This window comes from Pogona vitticeps, chromosome 7 (genome assembly GCF_051106095.1).
Source record: "Pogona vitticeps strain Pit_001003342236 chromosome 7, PviZW2.1, whole genome shotgun sequence".
In the NCBI taxonomy this organism is placed as follows: Eukaryota; Metazoa; Chordata; class Lepidosauria; order Squamata; family Agamidae; genus Pogona; species Pogona vitticeps.
In genome coordinates, this window is record NC_135789.1 from 5625030 (window position 1) to 5648187 (window position 23158).

Sequence of the window (23158 nt, forward strand, 5' to 3'; positions counted from 1 at the left end):
TCTGGCAGCTGAGCTATGCCAGACATTTTCAATTAATGGATAAACACGTTAGATTATTTAAGGGGGGGGGGAAGTACAACATAAAATTACTCACTACAAAGCAGATGAATTAAGAAAATAGCTCAGAACTTCAGCTCTGAATATTGCATTTAGCGTGGGCAAGCTTTTTAGTGTTCAGCCTGTAGTTTTCCACAAAATCGAAAGGATTCTAATTCTGCATGGTGCTACAAGTGGCCAGCTACTGCCCTTTATTTGAATTAGCATCCTCTTAACTAACTTCACAATTCTGCCAAGTCCATTGAGCTCAAAAATATCTGTGCTGAAGAACTCTTATCACAGAAGTATTTTACTTTTGAGTAGTTATGTTTCTTCTGTGAATTTGCCTTGTCTAAACAAAGTCAGACATAGTTCAAAAGAGCTTCAGCTTCAGTGGTGTCTGCACCAGGAAACAAAGTCACAAGGGCTAAGATTCTGCTCTCCTCAGTATCAGTCACTGACATTTCAGTTTCAGGAGCTGGCATGCAGTTGAAAGATATCAGTCACTTTGTGACACACCAGTTGTATGCAAGAAGACTATGTGCCGGAGCTGTCCAGATTGCAAGTGCTGGGCAGAATCTAAGACTGTCTCAAGTTGGATGTGTAGCCACATAGGCATGCCAGATCAAATCAGGAGTAGCCAAATTAGAGTGTAGACAGAGTCGAGCACGTGTAAACAAAGTAGATAAGAAGATGACAAGCGAATGAGTTAAAGGAACAGAGGTCTTCAGCAGAACTGATGTTACTGGATTATGAATCAAGTATGGAGGAGTGAAGGCCAATATTCTTAATCCAGTCAAGGTGGTGAGATAACCAGGAGAGCCAGATCCAGCAGGAATTTTTGAAATGCTGGGAGCCAGAACACACAGAGAAATCACGTTGACTTCAGAAACCTTGGCTATCATAGCCAGTGTTCTTATCTAGATGCTGCCAATTCTTCTTATACAACAGCTGTAGCTGCTCAAGACCTTCTTACTCCTGAGAAGTATTCCGCTTGAGCCTTTTCATGTCTTCTAGGTAAGACAAAAGAAATGCAGAAGATCTGTATGTTACACTCTTGTCTTCTCACCACCCTTGTTCTGGGAGTAAACCCAAAGATGTCAAAGCTTGTACCTTCGCAGATGTCTCGCCATCCACCACACCACCCCCTTCGGCCAGAAGAGATGCTCTGGAAGAAGTTGTGTAATGAATCTCTCTGCCCAAAGATCTAAGTGATCTGTTGGGTTTCATAGCAGCTGTCACTGCTCACCATGTGAGACTGAACATGAGATTATTGTGGTGCTGGCTGATTCATCTGTTCCAGCTAACAAATGGACCATTTGAAACAAATAAATTGTAATTACTTGTAAATTCCAGTTACTTGTCCTTAGTTAAACATTCTGTTCATGAGCAGACACAAAAGTTCAGTCATGATCGTTGTGTGTTTTCAGCCCAGAAGGCCATCCAGAAGGTGATCGCAACAGTTGCTTCTGGTCAGCAGTTCTTGAATGATTGCATATTGGGAGTCATTTTGCAAGATGACAAAAGATCTGCAGGAGAGCTCAGTGGTTGAGGTCTCGTTGGGAGTTCAATTCCCCCACTGGGACTCCTTGACAGAGGCTGGATTTGATGAGCCAGAGGGTCCCTTTCAGGTCTGCAGTTCTAAGATTATTAAATGATTAAAAGTACCTTAGAAATTCTCGCAGTGGCAAAAACATGCAAGTTGTTTCTATGATACATCAAAGGTCCACCCCACTCAGATTTTCACAGACAGTAGTACAGTGATGTGCTATGTTGGGAGGCTCCTTCTTACCCTTAGGTTATAACTTTGGTGTCTGCATTCCTGCTAATGTTATCTGGCAAGAATAAAGCTGCATCTATTGTCACACTTGAGGACATCTCACAGAGCTCAGTGCTGTCAGTTCTGTGTCAGGAAGGTCTTCAGTACAGCTCTTTGGGACATGCTTTTCTCTGCTGCTGGGGGAAAATACAAATGCATGCCTTTCCACCCAATTCTTTGCATGATGGTGGTCCCATTACAGATGTGGACTACATCTTAAAGGAGGCGCCAGACAAACCATGGTTTGTAGCCCTGCTGTTGTTAGTGCATTGTCTTATAAATCGTATGCCTCTTAAAATTATCTTGGAACTGTGGAGCTTGAAGGAAGCCTATGGATCATTGAGTCCAGCCCTTGTCAAGAAGGCCCAGAGAGAAATCGAACTCCCAACCTCTGGCTCCACAGCCAGAGGCCTAAACCTCTGAGCTGTCCAGCACGTCTGTCCGACTGACGATTGTAGAACAGAATAATTTATTCTCTGGATATTCAGTCCCTGTAATTCTGTGCTTGGAGGATTCTTCTGAGACGAGGTAGATTTTGGAGATCACTGGAGCCACCTATAAAACCCATGACACCTCCATCTTCCATGCCAAAATTAACTTTGACTTTGGTTTCTCCAGTAAAAGTAATAGATGCTCTAATAATTCTACTGTTCTTACAGCGTCTAATGTGACAAATGTTCACACAGCACTCTTTTAAAGTTTATTTTGCTCTGATTTCGGTGATTCAAATCCCACTGCAAAAGAAATCTTGGGTTTTGGGTATCTGTGTTCTGTGCTCCCTGAGAAGGCTAAAGAGAATATTTTCCTGCTCTTCAACATCCAGTATCTCCAAAGAGGATCCCCAAAGAACGGCACAAATATATTACAGTCAAGGGAGTTATCAGTTCAGTTGGACTTTTACCAGCGGAAGTGGGCAATTCGATTCTGTGCATTTTTTAGATTGAAGGTTTCTGTTTTTACACGAAGGTTTCTCCGGTAGTGATGTAAAGTGAAGTTTAAAAATGCATTTGGAGTGGTAAACCGGGCTTCGAGAAGCCAGAGGTCCAGATTCAGACCCAACTAGTAGCCAGAATGGGTTGGAAGCCAATATGGGAGAGTCATGAAAGAGCAGAAGATGGTTAGTCATTTTTAATTGTTTACTTTTGCTGTTTTCCTGCAAGGTGCGGAGAGAGTGGGTTGCAGAATTGTCTTCCTTGTGTGCTTGGTTAGCCTGTCTTTTCTGGGCTTTTGCCTCCTAGATGTGGGGCAGGAGGACAGGTGGGGTGCCATGTCATTTGCTCCTCCACCTGAATCAACAGTGTCTTGGACTGTGGACCCAATCCATGTTGCTCCCAACGGTGCAGGAGAATTTTAGCCTTTTGAACACATGGAGGCTTCTCTCCACCTTGAAAAGTCACCTTTTAAGCCACATTTTGGCCCTGTGCTTAGCTTTCCTCTTAATCCTCCTGCGTGAGAAGCAATATGGTTCACTGAGTAGCTTTTTCTTGCTCTGGGTGGCCTTTGGCAAATCCTCACCTGCCACACTCTATTTTCTCTCGGGAAAATGGGAGCAACAGTGACGCGCATCTCGACTGTTGTGGTGATAAGTTATGACGATCAATCCAGGTTCATCCGAGAAACTCAAGTGATGTGAAAAACTAATTTACAGCACCATCTCTTTGAGTGTAGTTGATGTCCTTAAGGGTTCCGTCGTGTCCCGGATTTTGTGTTTGTTATAAAGGCCTTCGTCAAAATAATTTTATTGTCTGCATAACAGGAAGAAGTACTTACTGTAAGAAATGTCACAGTTGAACGGTTCCCTCTTGACTAAAATAAAAAAAAAAAATAATAATCCCGGTGACATCATCATCTAGGATAGAGATTTTGAAGAAAAAAAAGAGAGAATGGAAACCATAACAGTGAAAAGATTTATATCGTTTGCTGCTCCGTCGGTGTACTTGCATCGTTGATGTTGGTGTGGTTCGCTGGCCCCGCAAGGCGAATACAGATGAGGGTTAGAGAGGGATGCTGTTTCTTTAACCCATTTATCTCTCTCCACGTCTCACCTGCACTTGAAGCTGCAAGCAGACAGAGAACTGTAACAAGATTGTAATCATGTGAGGGGGGAAAAGGTGGGGGGCGGCGGGAGAGAGAGATGGAGAAATGGGAGAGTCAGCGGGGAAAAAATATCCTTCGGATGCTTTTTGACAGCAGATTGCCTTGCCAGCAACATTCTGCCATGCCTGGATGTTCGAGGAAGCCAGATTAAGTCGCAGCCTGCTCTGTGCGACGTGTGCGTGGCACTTACGATGCTCTTACTTTACACCTTTTTGATTTCTTTCTTAGAATCCATCTACCGGCGTGGAGCTAGAAGATGGAGGAAGCTGTACAGAGTGAATGGGCATCTGTTTCAAGCCAAACGCTTTAACAGAGTGAGTACTGTGGCCGAGAAAGATCTTGCGGAAGAGTGCGTACGCTGGATATCTCTGTGGGGCGGGAGGTGGATTATGGGTCTCTTTCCCCAGTGGAACGGTTTCCTCTGTATTGTGGAAGGAAAACCAAAGAGGTTTGGATTGTCAACCATTTGTGCAATATTATTGAATTATTTTTTTAAAAAAATAAATCTTCGAATTATTCATCGTGGGGATGGTAGTGTCAGATTAATTTCCACACAGATGCCTTTGAAAACTTGCCTTTTGTGTGTGCGTTCAGATAAAAGACTTTTTATGCTGCCTTTCCAGCCAGTCAGCATTGATGTGAATACACTCCCTTAAGCATATTTATTGTCTTTCACTGCTTCCTTTTTCCTATTGTCTCCTTAGATTAGCATTAAGATGCTTAGAATCCTCCTAAAAGGCGCAGGAGCTAAATAGATGTGACCTAATTAACTGTACCATAAATATTTTTATCTTCTGAGTGGCAAACTCTGCTGCATGTGCTAAGAGACATGGCAGTGTAAAGGAATTGACTTCGTCTGTAAAGCAGAATAACCCAGAGACCCCACCTTCCTTAACCCAGCCCTCCTTGCTGCAGCATGCCTTCTCTGTATAACACATTCTTCTGAAGTTTTATACATTTTTTATGAACAGGGCAGAGCTGGGTTGGAGGTTTGTTTAAATATCAGGTTGGTCTAACGGTTGAAGACTTCTGGCAAAAGAGATCTACTGTACTTTGAAAAGACATGGACACATACCTCTCATCTATTTATCTTTTAATTTCTCCACTGTAAGCCTTCTCAGCACCTCATCAGTGGAATGGTTTCAGAGCATAATTAGATGGCTTTATTACAAACCACATTCTTAATTTCATGCGCTCTGTGTGTATGTGTGTGTGTAACGTTTTTCATCATGAATGGGATGATTTACAGACATCTGTGTGTCATATGTTAATTCACCCTGCTTCAAATGTTATAGTTTTTTTTAAGGGAACAGTTAATGGAATTATAAACGTTCATGAAGCCCAAAATGTCGATTTTAATGGTGTGCGAAGTTTTTAAACTATGTAAGAAGTGTTAGCACGCATTGATAGTTAAAGGGGCCTAGTGAAAAATAACGATGTGAAAAGCAAATGCCTCTTGACTGTTGATACTGTTAATTATATTTATTGGAATCGATTTCCCATGTTACCAATATCCCAGGTACATTAAGTTTTTTTAAAGGAATTTCTTCTTTGTTTTCTCATTTATCAATTTCAGATTTCTGATTCTGTGCTGTTAGAAACCTTGGGATAAGTTTCTTTTCTGTACAGAACCATGTAAAAATACGTGTTTCATAGGGTGGTAGAGTTCAGAATGAAAAGAAACCTGTTCAGCTGATTTCCACTTGCCTGAGAGGGATCCTGAGTCTTCTTGTCTTGTACTGTAGAACACATTCTTTGTGTTTCTAGTTAATAAGGCAAACAGCCTTTGTAAGGGAATGGACTTTCAAAGTCAGATTTTATATTACGAAAGGGATTGTTTGAAAGAAACAAAGTCAGAAGGGGGTGGGACCAAGAGAAAGGCCTCCCTTGATGATCTTAATACCCAGGCAGTCTCATAAAGGGAGGTACAATCTTTTATGTAGCATGGACCCATACCCTGAATTGGATGTGTCTAAAATAGCTGTTTGGATCCCAGCCGCTTGTATTGATAAGATTTATTTATTTATTGCGTATGGCACTGAAAAGAGCCTTTGTTTTTAATTTTGGTATTCATGCTGATTCTTCTTACTGGGATATCTTTGCAAGGTCCTGCAGCTGAAATGGGGAGACTATATTAATAATACAGTGGTGCCCGGCTTGACGACGATAATCCGTTCCAGCAATATCGCTGCAGAGCGAAATCGTCATCAAGCAAAATAAATAAATAAATAAATAAATAAATAATTGAAATGCATTGAAAACCAGCCAGCGCGTTCCAATGGGGGGAATACCTGCTCGTGCAGCGAAAATCCTCCATATGACGGCCATTTTGTGGTCCCTGTCTTGCGAAGAATCTGTCCTGAACACAGCAGGGAGCCATTTCGCGCCCTGCCGCTCAGCTGTTTTGAATCATTGTTAAGCGAAAAATCAGTTCCTGAAGCAGGGAACCGATCGTCGTAAAGCGGAAAACCCCTTTGAATTATCGTTTTGCGATCGCTATAGCGATTGCAAAAAACTCATTGTACAGCAGATTCGTTGTCAAGCGGGGTAACCGTCTAGCGGGGCACCACTGTATTATAGTTTATATTAACAATATTATAGCACTATTAATATAGTGCTGCAAGTCTTTGTGATTGAAAGTTTGCTGAGAAATTTAGTAACATTTTATACCCCAAAGATGGACTGAGCACGTTTTCCCCTTGAGATGAAACCGCTCGGTGGGTCTGAGGAGCATGGCTACAGAGCCAGGCGCCAAAGTTCATAGTCTCACTGTGCCCCCGGGAAGAGGAGTCGGCTCCAGTCACCCTGGAGCGTGACATCATCTGCCCCTTGTGTGGCCTTGAACTGGCTGCATGGCCCCAGATTCTAACCAGAAGTCAGTATTGATCCACCCCTTCTCAGAACTTTATACTTTTAAGTGGGGTCGCCATGAGTTGAAACTAAGCTGATTATTATTAGTTTACTTGTGGGAATTCTCCCTTTCTATGAAAAAACAGACAAACCCTGAAGAATATTAAAAAGATCATCCTCCCGCCTTCTTGCATCCGTCAGTATTTGATTTAAGTTTAAGGTGTGTCTGCAAAAGTACTTCCTGCTTGAATGTTTTAAAACAGGAAGTGTAATGAATTGGGAAAAGCAGGCCACACTTCTCCGGCGTACAGTGAAACCCACTGTGCCCCATCCTGCATGCTTACTTTGGTTCCTTGTCATCTTTCGTGAAATGGACAGGCAACGACTTTCACGAGCGGAAGACTGTGTTTGTTGTATGGGTGCTGCTGAACGAGACACACACACACACACACACCCAGATCCTGTATGGCCGCTCAGGTGATTTTCCTGCTGGAAATAGAACCGCGTCAGTACATTTCCATGTGTGTGGACAAGAGCGGACCAGGCCGTTTTGCAGCAAGGCTGACGGAATTGCCTGCGCCCCGTGGGGAGCTGCGTTCGCACAAAGGGCTGGAAACAGTAGAGCGGCTCCCCCGCATGCCCCATTTCAAACGACGACCCGCACGGGCCGCTGAATGCATGAATTGGGCTGTAGTGACTCCTGACAAGGCGTTAAACCTGCCTTCCGCCATACTCAGTCAGGTGCTTCTGTTCCCATAGTTGCCAGTGTGGCCTGAAAATTACAGTTCATTCTTCAGCATTGTATATGTTTTGCAAAGAGGCAGAAGCACTTTTTATGCCCAGTAGCTTAGTTACAGTTTTACAATGCCTTCAATTACATATAATTTTCTCTCTTTTTTTGCTCTAAACGTCAGTTGGCTGAATTCCTATCGTGGGGGAGGGGGTTTCTAAAATAATGAAACGTATATTGTAAACCCCTGTTTTTGCCCATACGGAAGAGTAGCACCTCCCAAAAGGCAAAGCCAAAACTCATTGACATTCCAACCCTCTCTTTCTTTCTTACTGGAGTAATACTTCTTGCTCCGGCGCCATGCTGCCTCCTGTAACAGCTTCTTTTCAAAGTGCTCTTGTTGGGTCATCTTCTCTGTCCTTTTATCAGCAACTAATTTTGGTTGGGGTCTGATAGGACAATCCTCACATTACAGGGTAATCGGAGGGCATCTTTTTCAGTTAGCCTCTTTAGCTTCTCCCTTGTCAAAGCTCTGCAGAGGGCATACAGTTGTTGGTTGTAAGAGTGTGGCTGTGGGTTTCACCTCTTCTACAATATGTGAACTAGGTAGGATTTCACTTAGACATTCTCTCTCTCTCTCTCAACGTTGCTACTCACATTAGTTTGATGGGTGGCTAACAGAAGAACTTTTGCAGGATTGCCCCCCCCCCCAAGTGGGTCCTTTCTCCCCTGCTTGCATCCTCATTAGGAAGATGACAATACTAGGCTAAGACCTCCTGTTTTCAACAGGTGTTTCAGTCCTTGATTCTGATTTTTTTTCTTTCACTATTCATGTGTTTTTCCATATCTTAATGTTTTGATATTTTAATGTTTTGCTACTCTTTTGGATGATATTCTTGTTTTTGTTATGATTTTATTTTATTTTATATTTTTTAAATTTGTATTCATTTTCCATTGAGTAAGGGAAGATCATGGGGAAGGGGATTTAGATCAGGGTGTTGGGGTAAATAAAAATACAGAATGTGATGATAGAGGACAATGTATATCATCATTACATTTGTCGATATGTTTCTTACTAATCTTACTTTACACTTATATTACCATTTTTTCTAAGGCTTTAAAATCCAAAATTATATATTTTCTTTCTCATAATTTTAACCCTTTCACATTCTCATATTTCATCCAGTTATACAAAGGTTCCCACTTTTTTCTTGCCTCATGTTTTTGTTACCATTTTATTTATTGTTCTATGTTTTTATAGATTTTGAAACACCCCAAGGGCATTTTCTCTTTGGCTGCTGCATAAAGATCTCAAACATATTCCTAAATCAGATAATACCTTTTTTAAATGTTCCATCAAGTCAGTTCTGACTTATGGTGATCATTTCCAGGGTTTTCCAAAGAGAGAATACAATACTCAAAAGGGCTTTCCCATCACCTTCCTCCAGAGGGCGCCCTGGGACGGTGCGGTTTGCCCAAGGCCACCCAGGCTGGCTCTACTGGCAGGACGCACAGTGGGGGAATCGAACTCCCAACCTCTGGATCCAGAGCCAGAGACTTAAACCATTGTGCTATCCAGCCAGCAGGCAATACTTACTGGGGATTTATAACATCACAAGCCCAGTGTAGCCTCTGGCCCTAATAAGCTACTTCTGCCAAGTGAGAAACCCAGCACTAATCACACCCCTTTGATTCCTAATGCAGCACTACTGGGAATTCAACCTTGGATGTGCAAGGACATCAAAATATTGGTCACTTTTAAAGCTTCAGCTCTGGCTTATAACTCTTTTCTCTGCTTTCAGTTTGGATGTAAAACATCCTCACCAGGAACGCATCCGTAACATCTGTGAAGGGCTTCCCTTCTGAAGTATTATTTATCTGCCTTCCTATTTAGTTATAGAAGTCAAATTGTCCTGGTATTTTGCATCTCTTGGCTCAAAAATGGTACCTGTGGGTTGAGAGCAGGAGGACTTAATTCTATGAGGGGACAGCTAGCTTTAGCTACGCCCCTTAGTCTTTTATCTCCGTTTTGTACACAGACATGCATTTTCCATAAGCATTGCGCGGTCCGGCAATGGAATGTCATTCACTTGTTCCACTGACCTGAAAAGAGCCTTCTCTTCAAGCAAAAAGGCTCTAGGCTCTAACGGTTTCATCTAATGTATTTCCCTGCGCTTAGGGTGACCTCGTCGTTCTTTTGTGGTGAAAAACGGTGCTTCTCTCTCTCTCTGCAATATCCATTCTAAAGTGAGTGAGTGTGTTCAGATGTAATGGCAAAATCTTGTGTGCTGTAGTGGTGGTAGGGGAAAGAGCTTGGCTTTGCATGTAAAGGGTTTAGGTGGAGAACGAAAAGATTCTGATTAATGTTACATAGGCTGTCTGTTTCAAGTGGGGCTGTGAAATCTGTCTGGCTGTGTCTAACAGAAGGCGACACAATGGACAGACCTATATTTTGTCCTCTGCGGGCAGTGTGTGGCACCATCCCCTGCGGGGAGGTCCCATGGTGAACGATGGAAGCTAGAGTCAACCTCATCTATAAGGCCTGCCCACACATTCCTAAGAAATGTGCGTTACTGTCTTTGCCCGGGTGATTCGCAGAACACTTTTCCACTATTCAAACTGCTTTTAAAACCTTGTTCCGTTTAATCTTCCAGATACTATGAAGTAGGTGTGTAATTTAAGAGACGATTCCTGCTTTCTTTCCAGAGAGCATACTGTGGCCAATGCAGTGAGAGGATATGGGGTCTCGGAAGGCAAGGCTACAAGTGTATCAACTGCAAGTTGTTGGTCCATAAACGCTGCCACATTCTCGTCCCACTGACCTGCAAAAGGCATATGGTAAGTTTCGCTCCAGCGCGGAGCTTCTGTCGGCGACACCGGAGTGACCTTCTTGGGCTTGACTCTGCTTCGCAGGCGTCACGGAGGCCTTACAGATGTGTCGCTCTTCAACGTTAAGAAGGCAAAGAGAGAGCTTTATTTTTATTTGAAATTGGGAATATCTACAAAGACACTTTGGTGTCGAAATAGTCCTCATTATCTGATCTCTTCAGCACTACATTATTTTCTTCCACTCGCAGTAATCCAAAATGTCAGTTAAATAATGTCTGCATGAGCTTTAGGATTTAACTTTCCTTTATGCCATGCATTAATTCCCCGCTCAGATTCATGGAGACTGCTCCTAATTGTTTTTAAGATGCTGTTCATAGGAGTTAGTGGCCTAATAGGCACCTATGCAAGTCATCCGTGCCTGCTAGACATTGTTGTTGCTTGGGGGAAATGTCTCCTGATCAAACTGATGCACAGAGTATCTCTTTTGATTGATACTGTGCTGGTTAGAGTTAAGAGCGGTGCTGCAGACTCTTCTCTTTGGGGGGCAAGCAAGTTGTTGGTTAAATCATGCCCTAAAGTATTAAATCAGCTGGTATCCTTGGATTACATTAGACCTTACAAAGAATACATAGCTTGTCTAAGGCTCCACCTCATATTTTTTCATGGGGGGGGGAAGCAAGCCAACCTTTGTTGGATTGTTGAGGTCAGTGTACCCCCGCAGTATCTTGCAGAGACTTACGGAAAGATCAGGGGAGGATGTGTGGATGCTAGAAGCATAATGAAACATCTATAGATCTTGAATAGGTATGATTCAAAAACCCCGTCTGGGTTTCTCTCTCTCACTGAATTGTCTTCCCTTTTCATTCCTTGTTGTTCATCTGGATTCCAAAAGATATAAAAGCCTTTTCAGATTGCATTCCTGTGGCTACCTTCTCTTAACCTGTTTAAATAAACCCTACATCTTCTTCCCTTCCACGATACTCTGGAACTCTTCTGCGTTCTTCCCAGTAATCCCTTGATCCCTTTCCACGGAGAGTTGACTGTGTCCCTTATTTCATCTCAGATGTTAAGCTCTTTAGGAAAAGAGCCGGACGTTCCTCTCGCTTTGTTTCATACTCGAGTGCAAGTCACACTGATTTCAGTGGCGTTTTCCCAGACACTGGCCTCCAGGATAGCATGTCCGTGATTAATAACAGAGTGGCTGAAATCCTGTCACGCTGTTACACTTTTTGGAGGTGAACGCCTGACGTTAAGAAATCTCTGTAGGCATCATTTCTTGCACACCGAGTCATTGTTTTCCCTCTTGGCTCAAATTGGTTCTTAGTTTTCACAGTTTTATTTGATTCCAAGAGGCGCAACACAGGTTTTGTTAACTCTGGAAGGGATTAATCTCATTTGTGCCCATTTTTTATGACCCAAGCCATCAGATCTCTATCCTGAAGCTGCACTGAGGCAAAAAAAGAAAGCTGGTTCTATTCCAGAACTACTTGGGTATCTTTTTAATGATTTTAAGACTTAACTTTTTGCAGGCTCAGTGTACGACTTATTTTTTTTTAAGGTTTTAAAATCTTGAAATATTAAATCTAGCTGCCATGCATACATTTCATATGGGTTGTCTGTTGTTTATCCCTGCCTTCTTAAATTATTTTGGAGTGCACCCATGTCTTTATTGAGCTCCCTTCACCTTCTCCAGACGTTTGAATTCTCTTTCTTGCTGAGTACGGTTATTACCATCCCACATAAGAAAACCTCAGAAGTCTTTAATTCTGCTTGATCGTGTGTTTTGAGCTCTCTCTCTCTCTCTCTCTCTCTCTCTCTCTCTGGTATATGTGCTGGTATTACCTTTAAAAGAGAATTTATAAACATAAGGCTTGTTTACGCTGCTCTGTGTAGACATGGAGTTAAGTCTGCTTCAGCTGTAATCTAGTTAATTGTCAAGGGAAAACAGATATAAAGATATTCTGTTAATTCTACAGGGAGCACGCCAGAGATACATAAAATTCATCATTAGTGGGTTTTCAGTAATATATATTCTTACAGGATTCTGTGATGCCTTCCCAGGAACCTCAGTTAGATGCTAAGAATGATGATGCGGACATCCCCACGGAAGAGAATGATGGAAGTGAGTATTGACATTCCTCTTAATGTAACTAATTCTGGTCCTGTGAAGAGGGCATCCATTAGGGGGGCACACACACACACACACACACCCGCAGTCTAGCCCTCGCCTGGATACGATGCCCTTCCACCTAAAGCATCCCAAGGATTCGCAACTCGTTGTTTGACCTTGTCATTTGGGCCCTCGTGAGAATTTCTTCTGCGAGGCGATGAAATGATTTTTCCAGGGAAAGGTGTAGACCAGTCGATGGTGGCTTTGTGCTTGGTGCAGGCAGAAGATTCAGGTTCAAGTCCCCCTCACCTGCAAAGCCTCGGCCTTGCCCGGAGATTAGTTGCCAGTCAAAACGGGCAAGCGCTGTTGTTGGTTTTGTTCCTGATTTTGTGGTCCTCTATCACAGGCTCTGCAAAATTTTACCAGTTCCCGTCTGGGGCACTTCACTCTTCATGCAGTCCTCTAACAGTTGAGTTCCTTTTGGGTCTTGATAGGCATGGTGAAGGAATGTGTTGAGGTTGAACAGCAGGACCTCTCCTGCCGACAGCCACCAGAACGATGTCCGAAACCGCTCTGGAAATTTACAGATCACTACTTTGTGCTTGGATCTGCCGCTGGAGCAACATAACCCCAATCCATACCGTTAGCACACTGCTACAGCCCGTGGATCTAAGGACTTTGGTCACCTTTGGGGTACAGCGACCCCAACTGCATTTGGTCCAAATAGCCGGAAAACTCCTGTTGGTTTTATTTGGCGGGTCAGCTTTGACGGAGTAGCCCAGCTGAAAAAGGAAAGGAAAGGAGAAAGAGGAAAAGAGAAAGGAAAGAGGAAAGGAAAGGGATAATTCATGTCAATTAGAATTATGGGAATAAGGAATCTCCACTCTTCAGATTCCATATTACGTTTCACGTAGAGCTACTGGCTGTTTTTTAGTTGGCTGGCCCAACATAAGATTGTCCTTATTCTTCAAGCTTTATTGATTGCCTTATTATTATACTTTTTTCCATTTTGTCTTCCAGTACCTTATATTCCTTCAGCCCGGAAGCATGACAATATTAAAGATGATTCTGAGGTAGGGTTTTTTTTGTTTTGTTTTGTTTTTTTGCTTTATATATATATATATATATACACCCTTACACGGTAGATGTTGCTGAATGCATTTGGGCTTGCAGTGTTTTCTGAACTTGATGCATTTTGCTTTTGAAGGGGCTTTGAGAATTATCCCACTACCTTCCCAAATAAAAAGACCTCAACAGTGAGCCGTGGACATTAAACCTGTTCTGGGAATAAGGGTGTTGACCAGGAAGCTTAGTATGCTTGCTCGTTCGAGATTCAACCCCATTGCCCTACTTTTGAGTAAACATTCATAGAACCCCTCTGTTAGTTTGCTTTGTTATCACTGGAAGACAGTGACATTAAGAGATGGGCAATAAATAGTGCAGTCTCAATTATTTTGGCCCCTGAGGAAATAATTGTCAATTATTATAAGTTATTTTTCTGCTGTTTGAAAGAGAGCAACTAAGCAAACCAGACACCCCTCCCTCCCTCTCTCCCTCTATTTGTGTGTGTGTGTGTGTGTGTGTGTGTGTGTGTGTGTGAGAGAGAGAGAGAGAGAGAGAGAGAGTGCAGTGGCCTGAAAAATCCTGACACACTTTAAATGGCCCTACAGGCTACTTTTAAAGAACTGCAAGAGGCCAGAAAATTCTTGAACAAAGAGAAAATGCTTCACAAAGCTGCATCTTTCATTTCGCCTCTTTCGTACCTAGAATGGCTTGCAGTGGTGGTGAGGAACACACACAAACAACTTCTGGAGCTGATGAGATTGGCTTGCTTTTTGCCCATGATAATTGGTCTGAAATAAGCCTGAGCTGAAACATAAAGAATTGATATTTTGAGCAGTTCGCATGGACTATGTAGTCCAGACAAATATGATTATTCTGGAAAGACAGAAATACATACATGGCAGGATGGATAAAAATCAAAATGATTTATTTCACAATTTAAATTTAAAAACAATAATTTAAATGGTCCAAAAATGATTTTTTAAAAAAAAGATTTAATTCATGATTTATAAATGAAATAAAATCCAGCCCGAATGGATGACTGTTGCCCTATTTTAATACTTTGGCCTCTTGATTATTGTCACTTTCCCTAGCTATTCAGTCGAAAAAAGTGTATCTTGAGTCATTGGTTCTATTCAGTCTCTTATTACTCGTAGTCAAGAATAGATCAAGAGTTCTTTGGTAAATGCTTCTCTTAGTTCAGAGCTTTGATTGTGATCTCAGTTTGAATAAATGGTTTAAAACGGACTATTAAAAATAGTGCATGTTTTTTAAAGACGCATGCTGCACTTGATTTGGGAAATAAATTATAAATCTCCACTATCCCTGATGTGGAACAATTAACCACTAAGAATCGCTAAGGGACGTGGTGGCGCTGTGGGCTAAACTGCAGAAGCCTATGCTGCAGGGTCAGAAGACTAGCAGTCGTAAGATCGAATCCACGTGACGGAGGGAGCTCCCGTCGCTTGTCCCAGCTCCCGCCAACCTAGCGATTCGAAAGCATGCAAATGCAGGTAGATAAATAGGGACCACCTCGGTGGGAAGGTAACAGCGTTCCGTGTCTAAGTCGCTCTGGCCATGTGACCACGGAAGATTGTCTTCGGACAAAACGCTGGCTCTATGGCTTGGAAACGGGGATGAGCACCGCCCCCTAGAGTCAGACACGACTGGACAAAAATTGTCAAGGGGAACCTTTACCTTTACCTAAGAAGCGTCTGTTGTGGGTTGTTTGCAAGTGAGAACAGAGACCTTATCTTCCCTTCCAAGGTAATGAATATTGAGTATATTTTATTTTAGTCGGTTTCCGAGAGTCGTTAGCCACAAAAAAACCATTTATTAACAGCAATTGTTTATTGCTCTTTTTAAATCAGCAAACAGCAGGAGTTGAACAAGCTGATGAGTGAGTGGCTGATGCCTGAATTGATGTGTGTGGGTTGCATGGAAAAGGGTCTTTCTGCCTCTTTTGTTGAAAAGATGGTGTAGCGCCTTGATCTTTTTGCCTCTCCATACAGGAACTCAAGCCAGTTATTGATGGAATGGACGGAATCAAGATCTCTCAGGGACTTGGTCTACAAGACTTCGATCTAATCAGAGTCATTGGACGAGGAAGCTACGCCAAAGTTCTTTTAGTACGGTTAAAAAAAAACGACCAGATCTATGCGATGAAAGTTGTGAAAAAAGAATTAGTCCACGATGATGAGGTAGGAGCTTTAATCCAACAAGTTGAAATGAAATTCCAAGTTATATTGAAGATCGGTAGTTAGGGTTACTTGGGTGGGGGGGTGGGGGGTAGGTAAGCTCTCTGATCAGTCTGACTGGAACTGCAGACGTTCTGAAAAGTAAGAGGATGACTTGGCAGAACAGCAAGTTATAAGACAAAATCTATAAGTAGACCGTATAAACTTTTTTTTTAAAGCCATTAACCACTGGGAATGCCAGGAAGGAGTGAGGTTGATCCTGGAAGAAAAAAGCTCTCAGATTTCATTTGCCTCTTTCTTTCTAAAACTCAACGTTTCACTCAGCCATTCTGGGCTACACTTGTGGGACAGAATACCTTAGAATCTCTTTTGTGCAGTTGTGAACTCTTAGTTGAAGGAACAGAGGTGCAATCGTATCAAGCAAAGGAGCTCTTGGGGGTGGAGGTTTGAATTCCTCCGTGTGTGTGTTTGTGTGTATTTGCGTCAATGGTAGGCGTACCTTGAATCAGAAGTGAGTGGAATCCACGCTGGCCTTCTGCCACCTTTTCACCTTCTCTTCCTCTCTAACAAGGGCTGCTGGGAACCAGAATGCCAGGATGGAGGTCTGATCATGGTCCATTGTAGAGGCTTTTTGAAATACATGTTTAGGCCAAGATCTTTTAACACAGAAATATGCGATCTTTTCAAAATCAGGGGGAAGAAGGGAAAGCTTTAGAGATTGCTAACGAATACCAAAAATGTTAGTGAGTGCAAGTAAACAGAATGCTTAAATGCAGATGGCTAGACAGTAGGCATTGGATACCCTCGTTTGTCTGCACATGGCCAGTTCTCTCAGTCTCTTCCCTACACCAGTGGTGCCCAACCTTGGGTTCCCCAAATGTTCTTGGACTACAACTCCCAGAAATCCTGGCCAGCACAGCTAGTGGTGAAGACTTCTGGGAGGTTTAGTCCAAGAACATCTGGGGGCCCAAGGTTGGGAACCACCGCCTGGAAGAAAAGCTAAAAGAACAGGTTTTTATGGGTCTCGGAAGTCCAATTCCACAATAAATTTGTACAGGACCAGTGATATTGAACTTACTAACACATTGTCTGGAGACTGGGGCTCACCTCACTGTCATGGTAACCAGATTCAGTTATGAGTAATGATATCCTTATACGTTTAGTATGAGGAAGGAGAGGATTCGCACCTATGTGGATGGGTGGGGAGATTTCATTTTTCTTTAACCTAAGTATCTTGGCCATGTGCCGTGTTATATCTGCAACAGCCTCCAAATATTTTATAGTTGCTTCAATAACAGCAAAAATCTTATTTCTCATTCTTCGCATTTTCCCAGTTGCATTTCCAAGTGTCATCCAGCCCTTTTTTGTCTCTCGCTTGCACTCTGACTTCCAACCCAAATGGAATGCTACAAATTCAAGAGGTTGATTGAGTTAGTTGGATTTTTTTAAAAAAAAAAAATAGCAAATCATTTGGTAGTGATGCTGGTGTGTGCAAATTTAAATGAGTTGGACTCTCCAGGCTTGGTGTTTCCCAGAGTTTGTAATACAGCCACTCTGACCTCCCTGATACCTCTGTTTCAGGATATTGATTGGGTGCAGACAGAAAAGCATGTGTTTGAACAGGCGTCCAGTAACCCGTTCCTTGTTGGCTTACATTCCTGCTTTCAAACAACAAGTCGGTAAGTCAACCATCGGTGACCTTTTAGGAGAAATTGGATATTATTCTGCTAGGACCTCAGTGGATGTCGTATCCTTGCATGCTGCCTCTCAGCCCTGAACCGAAAGAACTAGGGTGAGATGCTGCGGTCTGCCTGAAGGCAGAGCCTTGAGCATCTGAAGCTTGCATTTTAAACGGCTTGCTAGAGGCCAGCCCCTTTTTCGTAGGTCTCCGTCCGGGGACAGGTCCTCCTCCCAAGTTCAGGTCCCCACCCTCTTTGGACAGAGAGGGCCTTTCAAGTCTGTGAATGTCTTTTCGTTACGCAAGCGACGGTCCATGACGTTTCACCCTCCTCGCTCACTCGTCCTGTTGAGATTGTGAGCAAGGAAGGAACGGGAGTCAGTGCAGTCTGCTCCTAAAGAAGGAAACTTCTGCACTTCCTCTGTACCTGAACAGCTTTTTCTATATGTAAAGCAGACAACAGAAGCAGCTGCAGAGAGGAGTCAGAAGGGTTTCCTGGACCAGGTCTGGAAAGGAGGGAAGGGAGTACAGTGGACCCTCTACTTACGGAATTAATCCGTATTAGAACGGTGGCTGCAGGTCGAAAAGTCTGTAGATCGAATCTCCATTGACCTACAATGCATTGAAAACCGATTAATCCTGTAACTGGCCATTTTTGTTCCATTTTTGTTCCATTTTTTTTTTCTGGTCTGTAGGTCAATTCTCTGGCTGCAAGTCGAAACTAAATTTTGCAGCCAGAGAAGTCTGGAAGTCGAGGGTCCACTGTAGGTGTTTTAGGCCAGGCGTATTTCCTGTCATTTGCCCACAGGATGATTCTTCTGCAGAGAAGGAAGGCAGTCCTGAAGTCACTTAACACAGCAAGTGGGAGATACAATCCACTCCCGGATCATCTCTATCCATAGTAAATAAAGGAACCCTCGGTCAATCCCTATGGTTTTTTTTATGATATGATAAAATCCATGGCTGGCTGGGTGATTAGCCAAAGTGAAATGATCTCCCCAAGGCAGCAGATTCTGAGTGCTGTCAAAGGGGTCCCATAGGCTGAGTTTTTCAGTTTGTTTCTGCATTTTTCCTGCCAGAGAAGGGGCCAGGCACAGGTGGAACTGTTGTCTGCTTCATGTGCCCAAATACCTTGTCTGGCCTTGGTCCTATGGGATCAGTCGAAGGGCTAGTCCCAGATTGTGTTGACCAATTAATGAATTGTTGAATGATAAGTCAACCCTGGTTCAAATCCTATTGATTCTGTTGGTGTATTTTAATTGGGAACTGCTGTTGGTTTGAGGCCGGTGTACCTTAATATGTTTCTGGGGTTGGGCGCGATTTCTGGTTCGGGCAGCACAAGGCGGTGAAAAGTGCCCTTGTTTATATTTAGCAGGCCTCTTAGCAAGATATAAATTTGGACAGTTAAAGGGTTTGAGAATTCATCATCTAGAGGGCACCCTGGCATTAGTGTGAGAGTATTTATTAGTGGCATCTTACGTCCTTTTGGCAGGATGGATCTGTATCCATAGCACAAATGGGTGAAGTTTTGGGCCTTTGGGATTGACACTTAAATTCTTAAATGCTTTCAAATACTCATGGGTTTCTTTTTTTTTCATCTGCATCAGCTTATTTTTCATACTTTTTTAAGGTTTTTGCTCCTTCAGATTGTAGCATTTAAGCAGAACCTTATTGGGCTCAGTGTGGCTAAAATCAATTTGTAATAATGATTTGTTTACTCATGTAGCACTTAATATACTAAATCCTCTGTTTTCCCCCGTATAAAGTAGTGTTGCTTGGCAAACTTTGAAGCTACTGGCATTGTTTGAGATAGCACACGTTATTAACCACTGTCTTTTAACACCTTACATCTTCATATCACCTTCATTTTGTGTAATTTCTAAAATTACTATCACGGTAAATAAATAATAAACCTTATTAATATATACATTTTAATTAGAAAGCAAACAGCTGCGTAGTTGGTTGACAGTTTCTTGAAGTGGTCAGCGAAAATTTCTCACATTAAAATCCTAATGAAATCTAGTACATAAGTGATGTTTGTGTGGAATCAAAAAGCTCCTGGCCTTATTTCCTCCCCTTAAATCCTTTGCACCATTTCCCCCACTACAGTAGGACCCACCCACCCCACTATACAGGATCAGTGTTTACAGATTCGCTTCTCCACTGCCTGAAAATATTAAATACAAATACTTCCCTGATAAGGCGTACTTACCAGAACTGGGCCACTAGAGGGTGGCCATGAATATGCTACGTATAGTGTTCCCTATTCCGTCCATCTTTGGTATCCGTGACAGGGGTTCTTGGAACCGATCCCTACAGATACCACGGTCCTAATTGTACTGATGAAATGTCATAAACCCCTGAAAATTAATAACCTTACCTAGGAAGCATCTAGTACAGACAGCGTTGATTTTTGTGGTGGCGGGGATGTTGATGATGATGTTTGTTTAGTGCCCTGGGGGCAGTTTGCTTGATGTAAAACATGCAAGTGGCAAATTGTCCACTCTTGTAATGTCGCATGATACCTCCTCATTATGTTCAGATATCTTAAGCCAGATGCAGAGTCACCTAAAAGCTATTCTATAGTTCTCCTCTCCGTTTTCTCAGTTCAAGGGTGTGCAATGTTTTGGGAGAGAGGAAGGTCTTGTTACAATCTTCTAGGAATTCAAAAAGTGCAAGGCTTGGGTGACGGACAGGTCAGGAACCACTCCTGTCCATCACAATGGAACCCTGATTCAGGAGCCAATAGTTGTACAGAAAAGGCGGAACTAAACATAGACAGATGGAGCAGAGAAGGACCAGACAGTAATCAAGCGGGAATCCATGCAACAGGAGCATCTTCCTTTGGAAACGGGGCTCCATAGGCCCCGAGGGGGGGGGAGGATACGTTGCCACGATGTCGCTGGGTTGACGTGGCATTGAACTGAAAAGGGAGATGCCTGAATTCCCACCCCCACCCCAACCATGGCATGCATTGTAAGCCCTGAAGGCAGATTGGCTTGCGTAGCCCTTTTCCTCAAGCCAAATAACCAGAGCTTGCATGTTATACTTTCAGGTTGTTTCTTGTTATAGAGTACGTGAATGGGGGCGACCTCATGTTTCATATGCAACGGCAAAGAAAACTCCCAGAAGAACATGCAAGGTATTTTTAAGGGCAGCTGCAAGGGTTTGTTCTCTCTTTTCTTTTCTGTGCCCCCCCCCGGTCCCTCACTATTCACAACTTCTCCACACTAGCTTAGGCTAAATGGAGTGCTCCAAGTGCATGCATGTCTACCGGCCGAAGCCATTGATGATTTTTCTTAACAGTTTTATGTTCAACTCTAGTGTGTGAGTGCAGTTGTCCCTTTTCACCTCCTAGACTGCTTCAGTCCTTTTCCATTGAACGTCCCTTGGCTTCTGTTTGCTTAGTTGCCACCGTGCCTTATTTAAATGTGCCAAAACGGACGCCGTGAACCCATCAGGTGTTAATTTGGGTCGCGTACAAATATTCACCAGAGAGCATGACGTCTTGCTTGGGATTTGACCCAAACGGGGAATCCATTTCAGCGTCATTGACAGGACGAGGCCAAGAAAACTCTTCCTGGGAGCATCCAGGCTCCCTTTGGACTGTGGGAGGAGCAGTGCGTTTTTATTCCTTTTATCTCGAAAAATAATGCACATGGTCGAGCAGGGTTTTAAGAGCACCTGTTAGCTTATGTTACCCTTTAAAAACACAAAACTGTCTTTGTGTTCAAGGTTTTATGCTGCTGAAATCTGTATTGCTCTCAACTTCCTACATGAGAGAGGCATCATCTATAGAGATTTAAAACTGGACAATGTTCTCCTGGACGCAGAGGGTCATATAAAGTTAACAGACTATGGCATGTGCAAGGTAAATTTCCTCTTCACTGTCCCCACGTTACCCCATTCTTTAATTATTCTTCATTTTAAACTCAGAATGTTGTTATATTAAGAGGATGTTAGAGGGTGTGTAGTAATTAGCTTCTGCTAAGGACATGACAATGTTTGACAATTTCAGTGTCTGTTTAACAGTTGAACCTATGAGTCAGACAAGAGAGGTGTAACTTTTCACACTGTGTCCACGCTCCCTATGGACCGGGGAATGTGATATTGGACTTATCACAACTCCAAGATCCCTTTCTTGCTCAGTTCTTGTGTCTGAGAATCCGTCGGTGCATTATGTGAAGTTGGGATTTTTCTGCCCAGTATGTATCGCTTTGCACTGGTGAGCACTGAAACGCCTTTTCCAGTTGCCTGCTCTTGTGCCCAGGTTGGAAATACCCTTCGGAACACCGCGCAGTCCACTTTCATTCTAATAAGATCTTAAGACAAGCTAAATGAAAACCTGAAAGAGACAACAAGGAGATAAGCAGAGACAATCAATGAATGCTGCTTGGTGGGGATCTCTTGAGAGCTATTGGGGGAGCCTTGTGGTGCAGTGTTTAAACTGCAGGACTGCAGTCAAGACTCTGCTCGTGACCCAAGTTCAATCCCGACAGGCTCAGGTTAGCCAGCCGAGGTTAACTTGGGCTTCCATCCTTCTGAAGTTGGTAAATTGAGTTCCCGGCGCAGTGTAGAGGGAAAGGGCAATGTGCTGTATGTAGCCTGCATAATTAACGGGTAAATCACCCAGAGAGTTCTTTAAGCACTACGGGGTGGTCTATAAGCAGCACACTTTGCTTTCCGCTGTGTTATTGCCTTCGAGCCCTTCTTCTAAACATGAGCTGGCCATCGTGAGGAGGGTGAAATGCTAAACTAGATCGGATCTCTTAGCTGATCCGATAGAACTTTCCTCCTGTTCCGAGGAGAGGGAGCACGCTCGGTCCTGGCTCACGAACAGACCACGCCTGTGTGCTTGCAGGACCATTGGAAGAACAAGGAATCCCATGTTTCAGGGCAAAGTCATAGAGTGGCAGTCAAGGCAGGGGAAGTGGGGTGGGGAGAAGCCCCATTGCAGTTGGACGTTATTTCCATGGAATATCAAGTAAATATTTATCAGGGGTCCAGTTAGAGTTAATGACTGCTTTCCTTTATGCTTGGGCGTGTACGCTGTTTGGGCTCGAAGCTCCGGTTGCTGGAGACGAAATGGGTTTATAAACAGTGACGCTGCCGATTTTTCCAGCTTTGGGGAGGAACCTTGGGCATGACTTGGCCTGAGAGGGGGAAATTCTTCCCGGTCCGTTTAGTTTTCATAGAGAAACTGCTGTGTTTTGTTTATTCAGGAAGGATTGGGTCCTGGGGACACGACAAGCACTTTCTGTGGAACGCCAAATTACATCGCCCCCGAGATCCTACGAGGAGAAGAGTATGGTAGGTTGTTATAACAGAAAGTGTAATGATTTCATTGCTGTAATTTTCCTTCTTCCTCTTGAGTGTGAAAGGAGGAGGGATATCACACCTTCTTGAGGCTTCCGTCTTCCCAGCACGAGTTCCTACTCACAGGTCAGTCAGAAAGCACACTGGGGTGTCCTCCCTATGTTGCGACAGGGATAAGTAGAAGCCATTGCGTAGGTATAGGATTTGTGACTTGACAACATGGCCCGTTGCGCCCTCAGGGCAGAGTTTGCACCGAAACAGAAACAGTTTACAGTAACCCGAAACATAGTACTCCATGCACAGGTCCTTAATCCTCTATGAATCATCTCAATTGAGAAAAACAGTTTAGCAGGTCTTTTCAAACTGCCTTTTAAAAACAGCAGCAGCACGATCTATTTCCTGAGCCTTTACTTAGAGCTTAGCCTCTGTGGAA

General features: G+C 43.2%; 1 protein-coding gene across 8 annotated transcripts in view; it reads left to right on the forward strand.

The window, feature by feature from the left end:
- Positions 1–23158, forward strand: part of PRKCZ (protein kinase C zeta) — a 69115-nt gene that overhangs the window by 36966 nt on the left and 8991 nt on the right. For 5 of the 8 annotated variants that reach the window (XM_020814942.3, XM_020814941.3, XM_078379442.1 and 2 more), the window contains 9 exons: positions 4181–4266; positions 10239–10370; positions 12402–12483; positions 13492–13544; positions 15546–15734; positions 17313–17410; positions 20465–20551; positions 21145–21280; positions 22632–22719. In XM_020814942.3, coding sequence (XP_020670601.1) covers positions 4181–4266; positions 10239–10370; positions 12402–12483; positions 13492–13544; positions 15546–15734; positions 17313–17410; positions 20465–20551; positions 21145–21280; positions 22632–22719 — 951 coding nt within the window. The remainder of the gene's footprint in view (positions 1–4180; positions 4267–10238; positions 10371–12401; positions 12484–13491; positions 13545–15545; positions 15735–17312; positions 17411–20464; positions 20552–21144; positions 21281–22631; positions 22720–23158) is intronic. The other 3 variants (XM_020814943.3, XM_078379443.1, XM_078379441.1) reach the window with 1 other exon arrangement.